Source organism: Ascidiella aspersa, chromosome 1 (assembly GCF_963924565.1).
Source record: "Ascidiella aspersa chromosome 1, kaAscAspe10.2, whole genome shotgun sequence".
NCBI classification, from domain to species: domain Eukaryota; kingdom Metazoa; phylum Chordata; class Ascidiacea; order Phlebobranchia; family Ascidiidae; genus Ascidiella; species Ascidiella aspersa.
In genome coordinates, this window is record NC_139447.1 from 2,727,844 (window position 1) to 2,739,706 (window position 11,863).

At 34.1% G+C, this 11,863-nt stretch overlaps 1 protein-coding gene across 1 annotated transcript; it reads right to left on the bottom strand.

The window, feature by feature from the left end:
- Positions 1-6,767: 6,767 nt before the first annotated feature.
- Positions 6,768-11,430, bottom strand: LOC146166540 (uncharacterized). The gene is made up of 2 exons (XM_083389067.1): positions 10,694-11,430; positions 6,768-6,885 (listed from the first exon to the last, which is right to left on the bottom strand). The coding sequence occupies exons 1-2, from the start codon at positions 11,428-11,430 to the stop codon at positions 6,768-6,770; spliced, it is 855 nt and encodes a 284-aa protein (XP_083245193.1).
- Between the last annotated feature and the right edge of the window lie 433 nt (positions 11,431-11,863).

Below are 11,863 nucleotides of genomic sequence, written 5' to 3' on the forward strand. Positions count from 1 at the left end.
CATAGTAGGGTGAACCTTTTTTTTTATTTTAGTGGGTCATGAAGATATTAATACAATAAAAATGAACTTGTTTTGTAATCATTGCGATGTCTTTAGGTTACAGTGTAACATAAATAATACATTTTCTAATGCTATGCTCAAAGAGTACATTGCCACCAAACCTAGTACATGTCATAATAATATGCTTTTGTAGTGATTGGTGACAAACTAAAACATATTTTTATGACATGACATGTAGTGGTTCTGGTGAATAACTTGAAAAATTTACTATGAGCAAAGGAATAAAGAGTTGTTCAGTGATAGTGTATAATTTAATCACTGCAGTGTAATATATTGATCTAAATTTATTTCTTAGGCAGCCATGCTCAACTCGTCTTCTAAAAAGAAAAGCTCTTCGAGGCCTTTATTGGGCAAACCTTTGGGGTGGACGGCACAGCAGCTTTTCTGCATTGGTATATTAGTGGATGGAATGGACATTACATTTGTGGAAGAACAACACTTGTTGAACGAATTGTTAAATTATATTTCATTGATATTCGAGCCTGTTAATATACACGGGATTTAAGTTATCCATCCTACTGCTCTGTGTTTTTATATGTTTTTAAACAATGTACGAAAGGCCCCACCTTAAAAATTTGCCAAACATAGCAATTATAAATATTAAAAAAAGGTTTCAAATTTGTAAAATATCTTCTTTTTCTCTGTTTTTCTTTTTATCACATACGCATTTTTGTTTGCATAAACACCTGCATTGTATTAAAAATGCGATATTTATATTATTATTCGCTTTGTTTGGAATAATAAAATTGTATACCTCATAATATATTGTGAAATTTGTTTGGAAACACTGAATACTAGCATTAAACACCTGGCAGAATAAACGGCAAAAGCCTAAACACCTGGAATTTAAACATGTTTAATTTTAAACGTGCTGACATTTCGCCCCTTTCAGGTGTTTAATTTTGGTGTTTAATCGAATGACAGTGTAGGGAAAAACAACAACCAGCTGTGTTGGTAAAGCGAAAAGAAAAGAAAAAAGGAAAAAAAGGGGTGGCAAGAGGTGACAACAAAGACGATAAGGCAAACGGTAGAGGCCCATTGCAACTAAAATAAAAGATAAAACAATGCAAAATAAAAGAGAAACCAAGGAGACAAATAGTTATTTAATACCGGGTAAAACCATTTTTTGTATATTAATACTTGCATGAACTTTATTGTGCCATTTATCTTCTGCTATATCCAACAGATAATACGGAGGTTGGGCAACAAATTGAACGTAAAAACACTCGGGAAGCAACGGTTTGTTTAATAAATAACTTTTATGATACATAACATAATGGTGTTGCAAATGTCTTCTGAAATGTCTATTTCTTTGTTGTTTTAAAAGCGCAACTTCTCCAAAAACCTCAGATGCGTGTTTATCCAACACCTTTTTATATGCGTCTTTCTAACTTGTGGCGTTTAAAAAACACAACACTAAACATTTGTATATTTAAGATTGCTTATATAGTGAAATCCAGAACACTAAAGCCATGACAGAGTTTTAAACGAATTATACACATAAATGGTACAGGTATAATTCATTGGTAAAGCTTTATTTACCACCATTGCGACGAGAAACCAAACAGGTTTAAATAGAGATTCACCAACTTAAAGGACTATTTTAATGACAATAAATAATCAATAGTTCGGTGGATAAATACTGAATTCGGTTAATTAACCAAGTTTGGAAATTGAATACATTCGTATTACCAGGTCCACCGTTTTTACTTTAGCCAAACTGAAAAACATACGCCGCAGTGTTTCTCAACCTTTTTCATTTGTAGATAAGGGTTCCATTATTTACAACCATTCTTGTGTTTGGTATTCTGTAAAATCTTAGTTTGCAGTTTCTTTGCTTATATTGCAAAAAATCAAGTTTTGTTTTTGAAAATTTCTTCTATAGAGTGCGTTATTTTGTGTTTATTTAGATTTGACATCTGTCTAAAGCACTTTCCACATTCTTTACATTTCTAAGGTTTTTCTCCGGTGTGAACTTTTTCGTGAACTTTAAGATTATCTGGCCGACAAAAACACTTTCCACATTCTTTGCATTTGTAAGGTTTTTCTCCGGTATGAATTCTTTCATGAATTTTAAGACTTCCTGTATGGCTAAAACACTTCCCACATTTTTCACATTTGTAAGGTTTTTCTCCAGTGTGAACTTTTTCATGCTCTTTAAGATGTCCTCGTCGACAAAAACACTTTCCACATTCTATGCATTTGTAAGGTCTTTCTCCGGTGTGAACTCTTGCATGAAATATAACACTTCCTTCCTGGGTAAAACATTTGCCACAAACTTTGCACACATATGGTCTTTCCCCAGTATGAATTCTTTCGTGTACTTTCAAGGTTTGAGCTACGTTAAAACATTTATCGCAATAAGCACATTTAAAGGGTTTTTCTCCAGTGTGAATTCGCACGTGGTTTGTCAGTGCGGTAATCGTTCCATATAGTTTCCCACAATTCTTGCATTTGTGTTTCTTGAAGTGAACTGTGGACAAATGTCTACTAAGCATACGACGATTTTTAAACAACTTTTCGCAAATGTTGCATCGGAACTCCGTGTTGTTTGTAATTTTGTCGTTGTTGGATAATCCTCATTTATATCCTTCTTAGAAGTATCCATTTGATCCAAGTCACTTTGTTCTTCACAATCAGACTCTTCACTTACAGCTTTGTGTTCTTGTGATGACCAATCTGTAATCGTGGCAACAGAATCATCTGAAAATCCATCTTCGCTTTCTTTTGTCAGTTCCGTCGTACAAAAATCACTTTGGTGGTTTGACATGTTTTAATTTTTCTTTCTGAAAAATAACAAGTATAAGCTCACTAATAATACGAAGCACTGCATAACCACAACCTCTGGTCAATGCTCTTTAATATTATACAGATAGTTTTGCTCATTGATGCAACTAACTTAAATTTCCTTTTTTCTCATGTGACTTAATTTGTATTTTCCTCTTAAGCGCCAATCTGTGACAAGACTGTTATTGATTTGTTGCACAATTAGCATAAAAAAACGTTTAGGCGACAGACAGAGCATAATGAAACTTAAAGTTTTACTCGCTAATTTCACAAGGCTACACCCAGACGTCTCTCTCCGCTGTAGGCGGTGAGCCGCTCGTAATATACGCTAAAACAAAACTCCTTTTCACGAGAACCGACGCGCTCCCGGAAACCCCAGGCCTGCCTTACAGGGCGGCCGTTTCGTGGAAAGATAACATTGGGCGGACCTTTTAGTGAGAAGTTAAACCGCGCCGGAAAACAAGCGATAAATAATCGTGAGATTTGCAGAAATGTTTGGAGACAGGAAAAAAAACATGTCCAAAGTCCAATTAACGGCGAACACCACAGCGCGCAAGAATATTACGTTAATATACAATTATACATGTCTCGAAATGTGAAAACCTAATTCCTAGCCCTACACTGTCAGAACGATGTTTAAATTTAAACACCAAAACGGTCTAAGCACGTTTAAAATCTAAACACTTAAACACCTAATTTAAACACCTTTGTGTTTAATTTGAATTTTGATGTTTAAATTCTAAACACCTGAACGATTTTATGCTAAACACCTGATATTTTGACGTGTTTAACAACGAATATTGGGAGATTTTAAGCACAATTAACGATTTTAAACATATTGACGATTAAACACTTGATATTTTTAACACGTTGATTGTTAGACGTGTTTAATTCGATGCATTCTTGCAAAGTTATAGCTTAAGCCATTTATGTTGATGTGATGGGATGTTGTTGAGAGAGGTATTGTTATTTTAAAGCACTGAGCGGTTGTTTTATGTACGATTGCGTCTATCGATTTCGTCAAATATTTAACAAGTTAGCATATATGGCCGTGACAGATCACAATAAACAAAATGACTTAAGTCATGGTTTCCTAACTTAAAATCTGTTCGGCCTATTTGGCATTATTTTATTTTTGTAAATGTGGAAATAATAAATATACGGGTTAGAGTGCTCAACGTGCCATTTAATCCAATATTTGATTTCATTAATGTAGCTTGCCTATAGCTTTGTACCTAAGCACAAAGCGAGGCTGTGCGGCCTTGTGCCGCCATGACCTACTTAAATTGCGCCAGCAATAAAAAAACGCGCGATGAAAACAATCTACGGCACAGATTTATTCTAAGGAAAGCTGTCTCGCAATGAAGCTTATATATTTTTCAAGATTAAATTGTTTGACCAAGCCTATCTGGTTTGACATATGACGAACAGTAAGTATTCTTTATTAAGTGTTTGATTGACGATATATTTTAACTAATTATAGTAATTATATTTTGTTTCAATACAATTTTCTGCGTACATATAAATTTCATTCAATAAATAAATCATAAGGTATTTGAAATTGATTCGGTCCGCTGAACAACGCACTGGCGTGTGACGAACGCGGGATATTGAAACCTCAAACAGAGAAAATGCTTAGCACTTTTACAAGTTATACATTACTGTTAAAGCCGGTTTTGCGTATATTTGGCTTTCGAGTTACCAACATTTATGTTAAACAAATACTAATGTGTATAGTGGTGACATATATACTTTAATATACTTTTGATAAATGTGTAGTAATAATGTTTTATTAGCTGTGCAAGACTGTCAGGTTGAGAATCTGAAATGTATGTTACAAAAGCCATGTCTTGGAAAATGAAGTGACTGAATTGGGGTTTTTGTTTCAGAATTATAGGTATTTCATTCATCAATCCAAAAGCAATGAAAGTTGTAAAATACTATTTCATGATGATTCATGGCTTTACACTTTGTACACATTAAAGGATTATCTTAGATGAAACATTTAAGGTTTGTATGCTTTTAAATAGAAATTTAATTTTTCTGTTAAACTATCAAGTATGCTTTTAACAATTTATTATTATTAAATATACTTAATTACACTGCTTTGTTTCAGGGAAATCAATGACAGCAAACAAATTGCCCTTTTCGACTTCAAAAACAACTTCACGGACGATCAAGGTTAAAATGCAATTACATTTTACTTACATGTTTTACATGAAAATAGTTTATTCGCATTTGGCTTTTATTTCATATGTAGCGGCCAGCGAGGAAAACTATTGCCTTCCGCAATTGGCTAATATATAAGTTTTTGCTTAGAATCTTTCATCATAGAATACGTAAAAAAATATGTTACATATTGTTCCAGCATTTTCGCCAATTTTGATGTTTTTTTAATCTATAAAATTTCTGAGGTGCTTTTTTTGTTTTAGTTTGAATTTATCATTTCCATTATTTAAATCTTACATTGAAGTTTTAAATGTAAAATTTAATCTGTAGTCTTTTGGAATGCTAATGGCCCTTTTAATAAATTATATAGTATAATTTTCTTTATTTTCAGCAATTTTAACTGCAAAGTGCACGATGGGAAAATAAAAGTCTGTGACAAAGTGCAAGTGGAAATCAACAAAAGAATATGGATCACAAGGTAAACAAACTCATTTTTTTTTTAAATTTGTGGAAAATACATTTAATTTATATATGTTGTGTATAGTGTCTGGTCTGAATGTCCCAGTAATGGGCAACTTTTGGGGGTTACATTGTGTATCACTAGTTTAAGCACAAATTTTAATAGCACATAATGTCCAATACAATAATCTGGCACACATATTTACTTTTTGTATGAAATAATGATTTAATTTGTTTTCAAAGTAGGGTGAACCTTTTTTTTAATTTTAGTCGGTTATGAAGATATCAATTACAATAAAAATGAACTTGTTTCGCAATCATTGCACTGTCATTCAGTTACAGCAGGGGCGGGCAACATACAGGATTTTAAGCGGCCCGTAGACAGCTTCCGGCCTTAAATGATCCACATTTCGCAACTAAAATCATTATACTTATGATGCTTTTAGTAGCGAAATATTGTTATCTTATTCCTTTAAGTTCCAAACAAACTGATTTTCGGTTTACTAAGTTCTGAACTTAGTTTATTTTTCTTCAAGTCGGGAAGTAATCAGTATGTTTAATGTGCAATGAAAGTGTGGCAGTGTGTAAAGAGTACAACATTAGCGGCCATTATGCGACAAAATATGCAAGATTTGGCAGTACTTAATCCGGCCCGCCAAGTACTTCATTTTCCCATATCTGGCCCGCCAACCGGAGAAGTTGCCCACCCTTTAGTTACAGTGAAACATAAATAAAACATTTCCTAATGCTACAAATTAGTACATGTCTTAATAATATGTTTTGTGGTGATTAGTGACAGACTAAAACATGTTTTTATAACATTACATGTAGTGGTTCTGGATGGTAACTTCAAATTGTTACTATGTTAGGCAAATAAAAAAAAAAGTTGTTCAGTGACAGTGTATAATTTAATTATTGCAGTATATTATATTGATCTAAATTTTATTTTCTAGGCAGCCATGCTCAACTCGTCTTAAAGAAAAGCTCTTCAAGGCCTTTATTGGGCTAACCTTTGTACATCACATCAGCATTTCTGCATTTGTATATTAGTGGATGGAATGGCTGTTAAATTAGACTTAGCGGAAGAACAGCACTTTTGAACAAATTGTTAAGTTATATTTCATTGATATTCGAGCCTGTTAATATGCACAGGATTCAAGTTATCAATTAACTTCATGTTGCTCTGTGTTTGTATGTTTTTAAACCACCGACTTAAGGCCCAACCTTGAAAATTTGCCAAGTGTAGAAATTATAAATATTAAAAAATATATATCTTTTTTTGTTGTTTTTATTTACTTTTTTATTTTTTGTTGCATATATATTTTTGTTTGCATTAACACTTTCATTGTCTCCATTTCCAACATGTTATTTTGTGTATTATGTAAGTTTTCCGTTATCCTACTCATTTTCCTTTTTAATGTAAGCACTTCAATTTTTAATGTGTAGTTTTCTTTTCCAAGTTTTACATTTTTTGAAACTTTCACTGTGTTGAGCTTTTTGTGTTGTTTTTCACCTTTTTCGCGCAATAAAATGGTTTACCCAATGAAATTTTTGTGGAATTGATTTGGAAACACTGAATACTAGCCCTAAACACCTGACCGAATAAACGGCAAAACGTCTAAACACCTGAAATTTAAACATGTTTAATTTTAAACGTGCTGACATTTCGCCCCTTTCAGGTGTTTAATTTTGGTGTTTAATCGAATGACAGTGTACATTTAAGAACAAAGGCGCAAAATTAATAATGAATATTAGAATTTACAGTCGGCGTAATTAGCAACCGGTGATAATTTTGTAGTGCTAATTAAGCACGTAACATCGAACCCGAACCTTTCAATAGCAACTAAGCTTTCCAAACTCGCTCAAAATGCTTGGTTTATAATGAAATTATAAAAAAACAACGCAACAACACCATTAGATTGATAACGAATATCGCGACGAAACTAACAGCGGCCTCTTGACCAAAAGTTTGGAACTTGTAGGTTATTCGAATGCGCCAGTCCGATGCTATTTAGAAATATATTTTCACGTTTCGATACGAAGTTGTGGCGCGGGGGACGGTGCAATTGATTTCATTCTGAGTTGCTATTATTGGGACCAATATTTAGCACCTTCAGGTGTAACTAATTTAATGGTTTTCCACAACAATGTAAACAATAATAATAAACAAAGCATGTGTATAGGGCTGATGACTGCTATACGTTTGCAATAAGATGTGGAAAATAGATTTTAAGCAGACATACATTGATTTAACCTTGTCTCGCGTAAGTACAAGCAATGATAAACTAGAACTGCAACTATAAGTTGGCTCGCCACGCACTGAGGCCATATCACCAAATCTCGTCTACTATTATTGCGTCATATTATCGCCTAAACATGTTTTTCACTATAGTTTATACCTTTTTATAACAGGTATACACTCCCTGGATTAAAACTGGGTTTAATAACATTTGCTTCATACTTCCTCGCGTTCATATACAGTAGCTCGTTTTTTAAACAGCTAGAAGAAACGCTGCGGAAGTTATTGACATCCCATCAGTCGGTTCGCTTTTTGACCGGCATAAATACTGTAAGTTTAAGCATACTGTAATCTGAAGCATCAACAAAAATCTATGGATGGCCAAATTACTATTCTTAACCTAGAAGTTACAGCTTGCTGAATAAGCTACTAGGCGTTATGTAGTCATTTATACTAAAATGCTTTAACCTCTTACAGGGAATGATGGTGTATCCTTTTTGGCAATTGTGTTCATAAGGCCTAGTACTGTAGATGTGGTTTGTTAATATGTAGCTGCCACATAAATAATAACATTATATTATAACTATATGTAACCACATCTGCAGTTTCCAAGCAAACGTATAAATATATATGGCTGTCATCGATTAACTAATAAATCATAATTTTAAGAAGCAATGTTGAACGCTTTTACCGCGATAAGCTAAACTAATTGTCACTGCCTGCTTTACAGAAATGCAACTATAAACATCGCACAGCTTTTTTAACTTCCGTTTTCGCAAGACTGAAACGCATTGCTCATTTAATGCAACGCATGACTAGTTATAAGTTAGGCATGGATAGTAAAATATAGGCTAAGCGTATAGTTTATTTTTGGTATGCGAATAAATCAAACAAACTTTATAAGTATTCATAGTTGGTTCATGTGGCAGTTTTTTAAGACTTGTATTTTTTCTCATAGGTTTCTGCTCGATATTAATGAATGGATTTAACAAAATACAACATTGCTATGTTTAACCGGTACATTATAAGAACTGATTGCGTATCAGTATATAGCATTTAGCGATTAGTAGACGTATTTACGGGTAAGGCCGCTAAAATGACTGTTCGAAACTTATGGTGCTCTAGATAGAGTCACTTCACTCAGTTGATATTGATCGGTGAGTATATATTCATAAATCTCAGAACACACGATAAAAGAACGCAGTTATTCAAGCCGCTATTCTACAAGCTTCAAAAAGTGCAATGCATCGAAAAACGCCGATAATGCACGGTTTTGGTCACGCGTCAGTAGACAACAGTCACGTGCATTGTGACGTCAAATGTAGCAATGCAGGCTAATAATGTTGAATAAAGGCTTCAAACAAAACATTAGAAATCAAAATAACAGATATGCATACAGTTACACAATACAAACCCTGTCTATTGATAAAATTGAACAAGACTTTAACCGAGAATAAATATGCTGTTGCTACCAGGCATAGTATATTTAAAATTGGTTCCTCTGGCATATATTTCTTTAACCAGCGTTTCGGCTTATTATAAGCGAGAATTATGACAAACTAAGAACGTATAGGCTACGTCAGGGGTATCCAACCAGCCAGATATCAAGAGCCGCATTTTCTTACTTGGTTAACCGCAAAGGGCCACACTTTACACCATGAAAAGAACAGCTTATCACTACATTTCTTGCTCACTCCCTAGAAGCAATCGCGAAAAAAATGCCTTTATTTAGTTAAAACACGACCAGACGCTTTGGTTAGAATAACGACCCCGTAAGTGTTACTAATAACCGTAAGTGTTACTAATAATGGCCTTGAGTCGGAACCGACAATATTCCACATTGACCCAAACGAAATCGAAACATTCTAAACCAAAGTAAAACATGAGAGTCACATAACACTGGGTGAAGAGCCGCATGTGGCTCGCGAGCCGCGTGTTGGCCATCCCTGGGCTAGGTGAAGAGCAATTCAAAATCTCGTTTTGCTTTAGCAAGCCTAACTATACGCATCTTCTATAAGTTGGCTTGCCACACCCCGACATTTACTGCAGTTTACCGTAACATTAATACAGAAAGAAAAAACAGAAGAAGTCTTTAAGCCGTGGCCTCTCTAAATCAATATTACTGAATACGTCTTATCTTCACCATTTCAGTTTTTCAATGCCGACTATCAGCTATAACATTAAAATTTGTGTAAGAGCGACATGCAATCAAATTTTAAAAGTTTTTTTAAATTATCAAGATACCTCAGATGCGTGTTTATTGAACTATCACCTTTACATATGCACCTGTACCATGTAGCGCTATATGGAGCGCAAAAAATTACAATTTGAATATTCCGTTACGCAACACTATTGCTTAGATTTGATATTCCGAAAAGTGAAATTATACACATAAATCGTATAGGGATAATTGCAAACGCTTTATTTAACACCATTTCTACGAGAATAAAAAAGGATTAAATAACGATTACACAACTTAAAGCAACTGGGAACGAAAATAAATGCTTAGAGGTTCGGTGGGTAAATGCAAAATCCTGTAACTTTATCGATTTTAGAAATAGAATACATACTTATAAACTGATCGTTCCTTTTACTTTTTTTCAAGTGCGATAAAGTCCAGCATAGGAAGTTGCATATCGATATAAGTTCAAAGCTCACACTTATTCACATTTCCTTTAAATTTCAGATACATCTTTAAGTTTTACAATCATTGTTGTGTTATTATTTTCTGCAAAGTTTTGTTCGTAATTTCTACGTTTATTAAATTAGAAAAAAGTTTTACAGGTATAACTATTTGTCAGATATGAAACTATAATCACAAGTTTTGTTTAAAAGGTTTCTACGTTAGAGTGCGTTCTTTTGTGTTGGTTAAGATTTGATGTATAGCGAAAACACTTTCCGCATTCTTTGCATTGGAAATGCTTTTCTCTAGTATGAATCCTTTTATGATATTTAAGATCTTCTGCCTGGGTAAAATACTTTCCATATTCTTCGCATTTGTAAGGCTTTTCGCCAGTGTGAATCCTTTTATGGCGTCTAAGATGTCCTGTCTGGCTAAAACACTTTCCACATTCTTCACATTTGTAAGGTTTTTCTCCGGTGTGAACTCTTTCGTGGCATTTAAGACTTCTTGCATGACGAAAACACTTTCCACATTCTTTGCATTTGTATGGTCTTTCATCGATGTGAACTTTTTCATGATCTTTAAGATTTCCTGCCATTTTAAAACACCGGCCACAAACTTTGCACGCATATGGTCTTTCCCCAGTGTGGATTCTTTCGTGTAATTTCACGGTTTGAGCTCGTTTGAAACATTTATCGCAATGGGCACATTTAAAGGGTTTTTCCCCAGTGTGAATTCGCATGTGGTTTTCAAGTTCATTAATGTCTCCAAACAGTTTCGCACAAACCTTGCATTTGTGTTTCTTGAAGTGAACTCTGGACAAATGCGCTTTTAATAAGTAACGATTGTTGAACAGCTTTTCGCAAATGTGACATCGGAACTCTGTCTTCTGCGTTGAAATATTCTTGCTTTGTTTTTGCCTAGTTTTAGTTTGATCCAAGTCACTTTGTTCTACACAATTGGACTTTTCACTTGCAGGATGATGTTCTTTTGATGACCAATCTGTTGACGTATTAACAAAACCATTGAACAATCGATCATCGATTTTGCTTTTCAAATATTTTGTTGCAAAATCGGTCTGGTGTTTTGACATGTTTATTTATTTCCTGAAAGATAAAAATGTCTTGAACTATATTTATTACTGATTTATCAAATTAACAGCCCAAGAAAGATGGTCAAGCTAACCTTATAACATTAAATTAAGGCGCGTTTAAATATCGACTGTAATAATTTATAATGTCCATACCGCAACCATTCTTCACTGCGAAGAATGCAACATTACTAGAGTCGGTTCTGCAAACCCATGTGTAACTATATACAACGCCGGTATTGCCCCGACTTTGTTAGTAACCTATACAGCTTATCTTGACGATCGAGTGTTACTTTGCAGTACAAACGCATTTCAAAGAAGCGCATTGATATTACAAGTTCGCCGCTTGCCCAATAACATTTAATTGGCAATTGATTATAATCAGACGACAGAAGGAAGGATATCACAACCACAACCACGTTTCACGGCGATAATA

Excerpts from the sequence above, each read along its gene's own strand:
- LOC146166540 (XM_083389067.1), bottom strand. The coding sequence starts at position 11,430 with ATGTCAAAACACCAGACCGATTTTGCAACAAAATATTTGAAAAGCAAA. Across the intron at positions 6,886-10,693 it reads AAATGCGAAGAATATGGAAA|GAAAATGAGTAGGATAACGG; the intron begins GTATTTTACCCA and ends TACATTAAAAAG.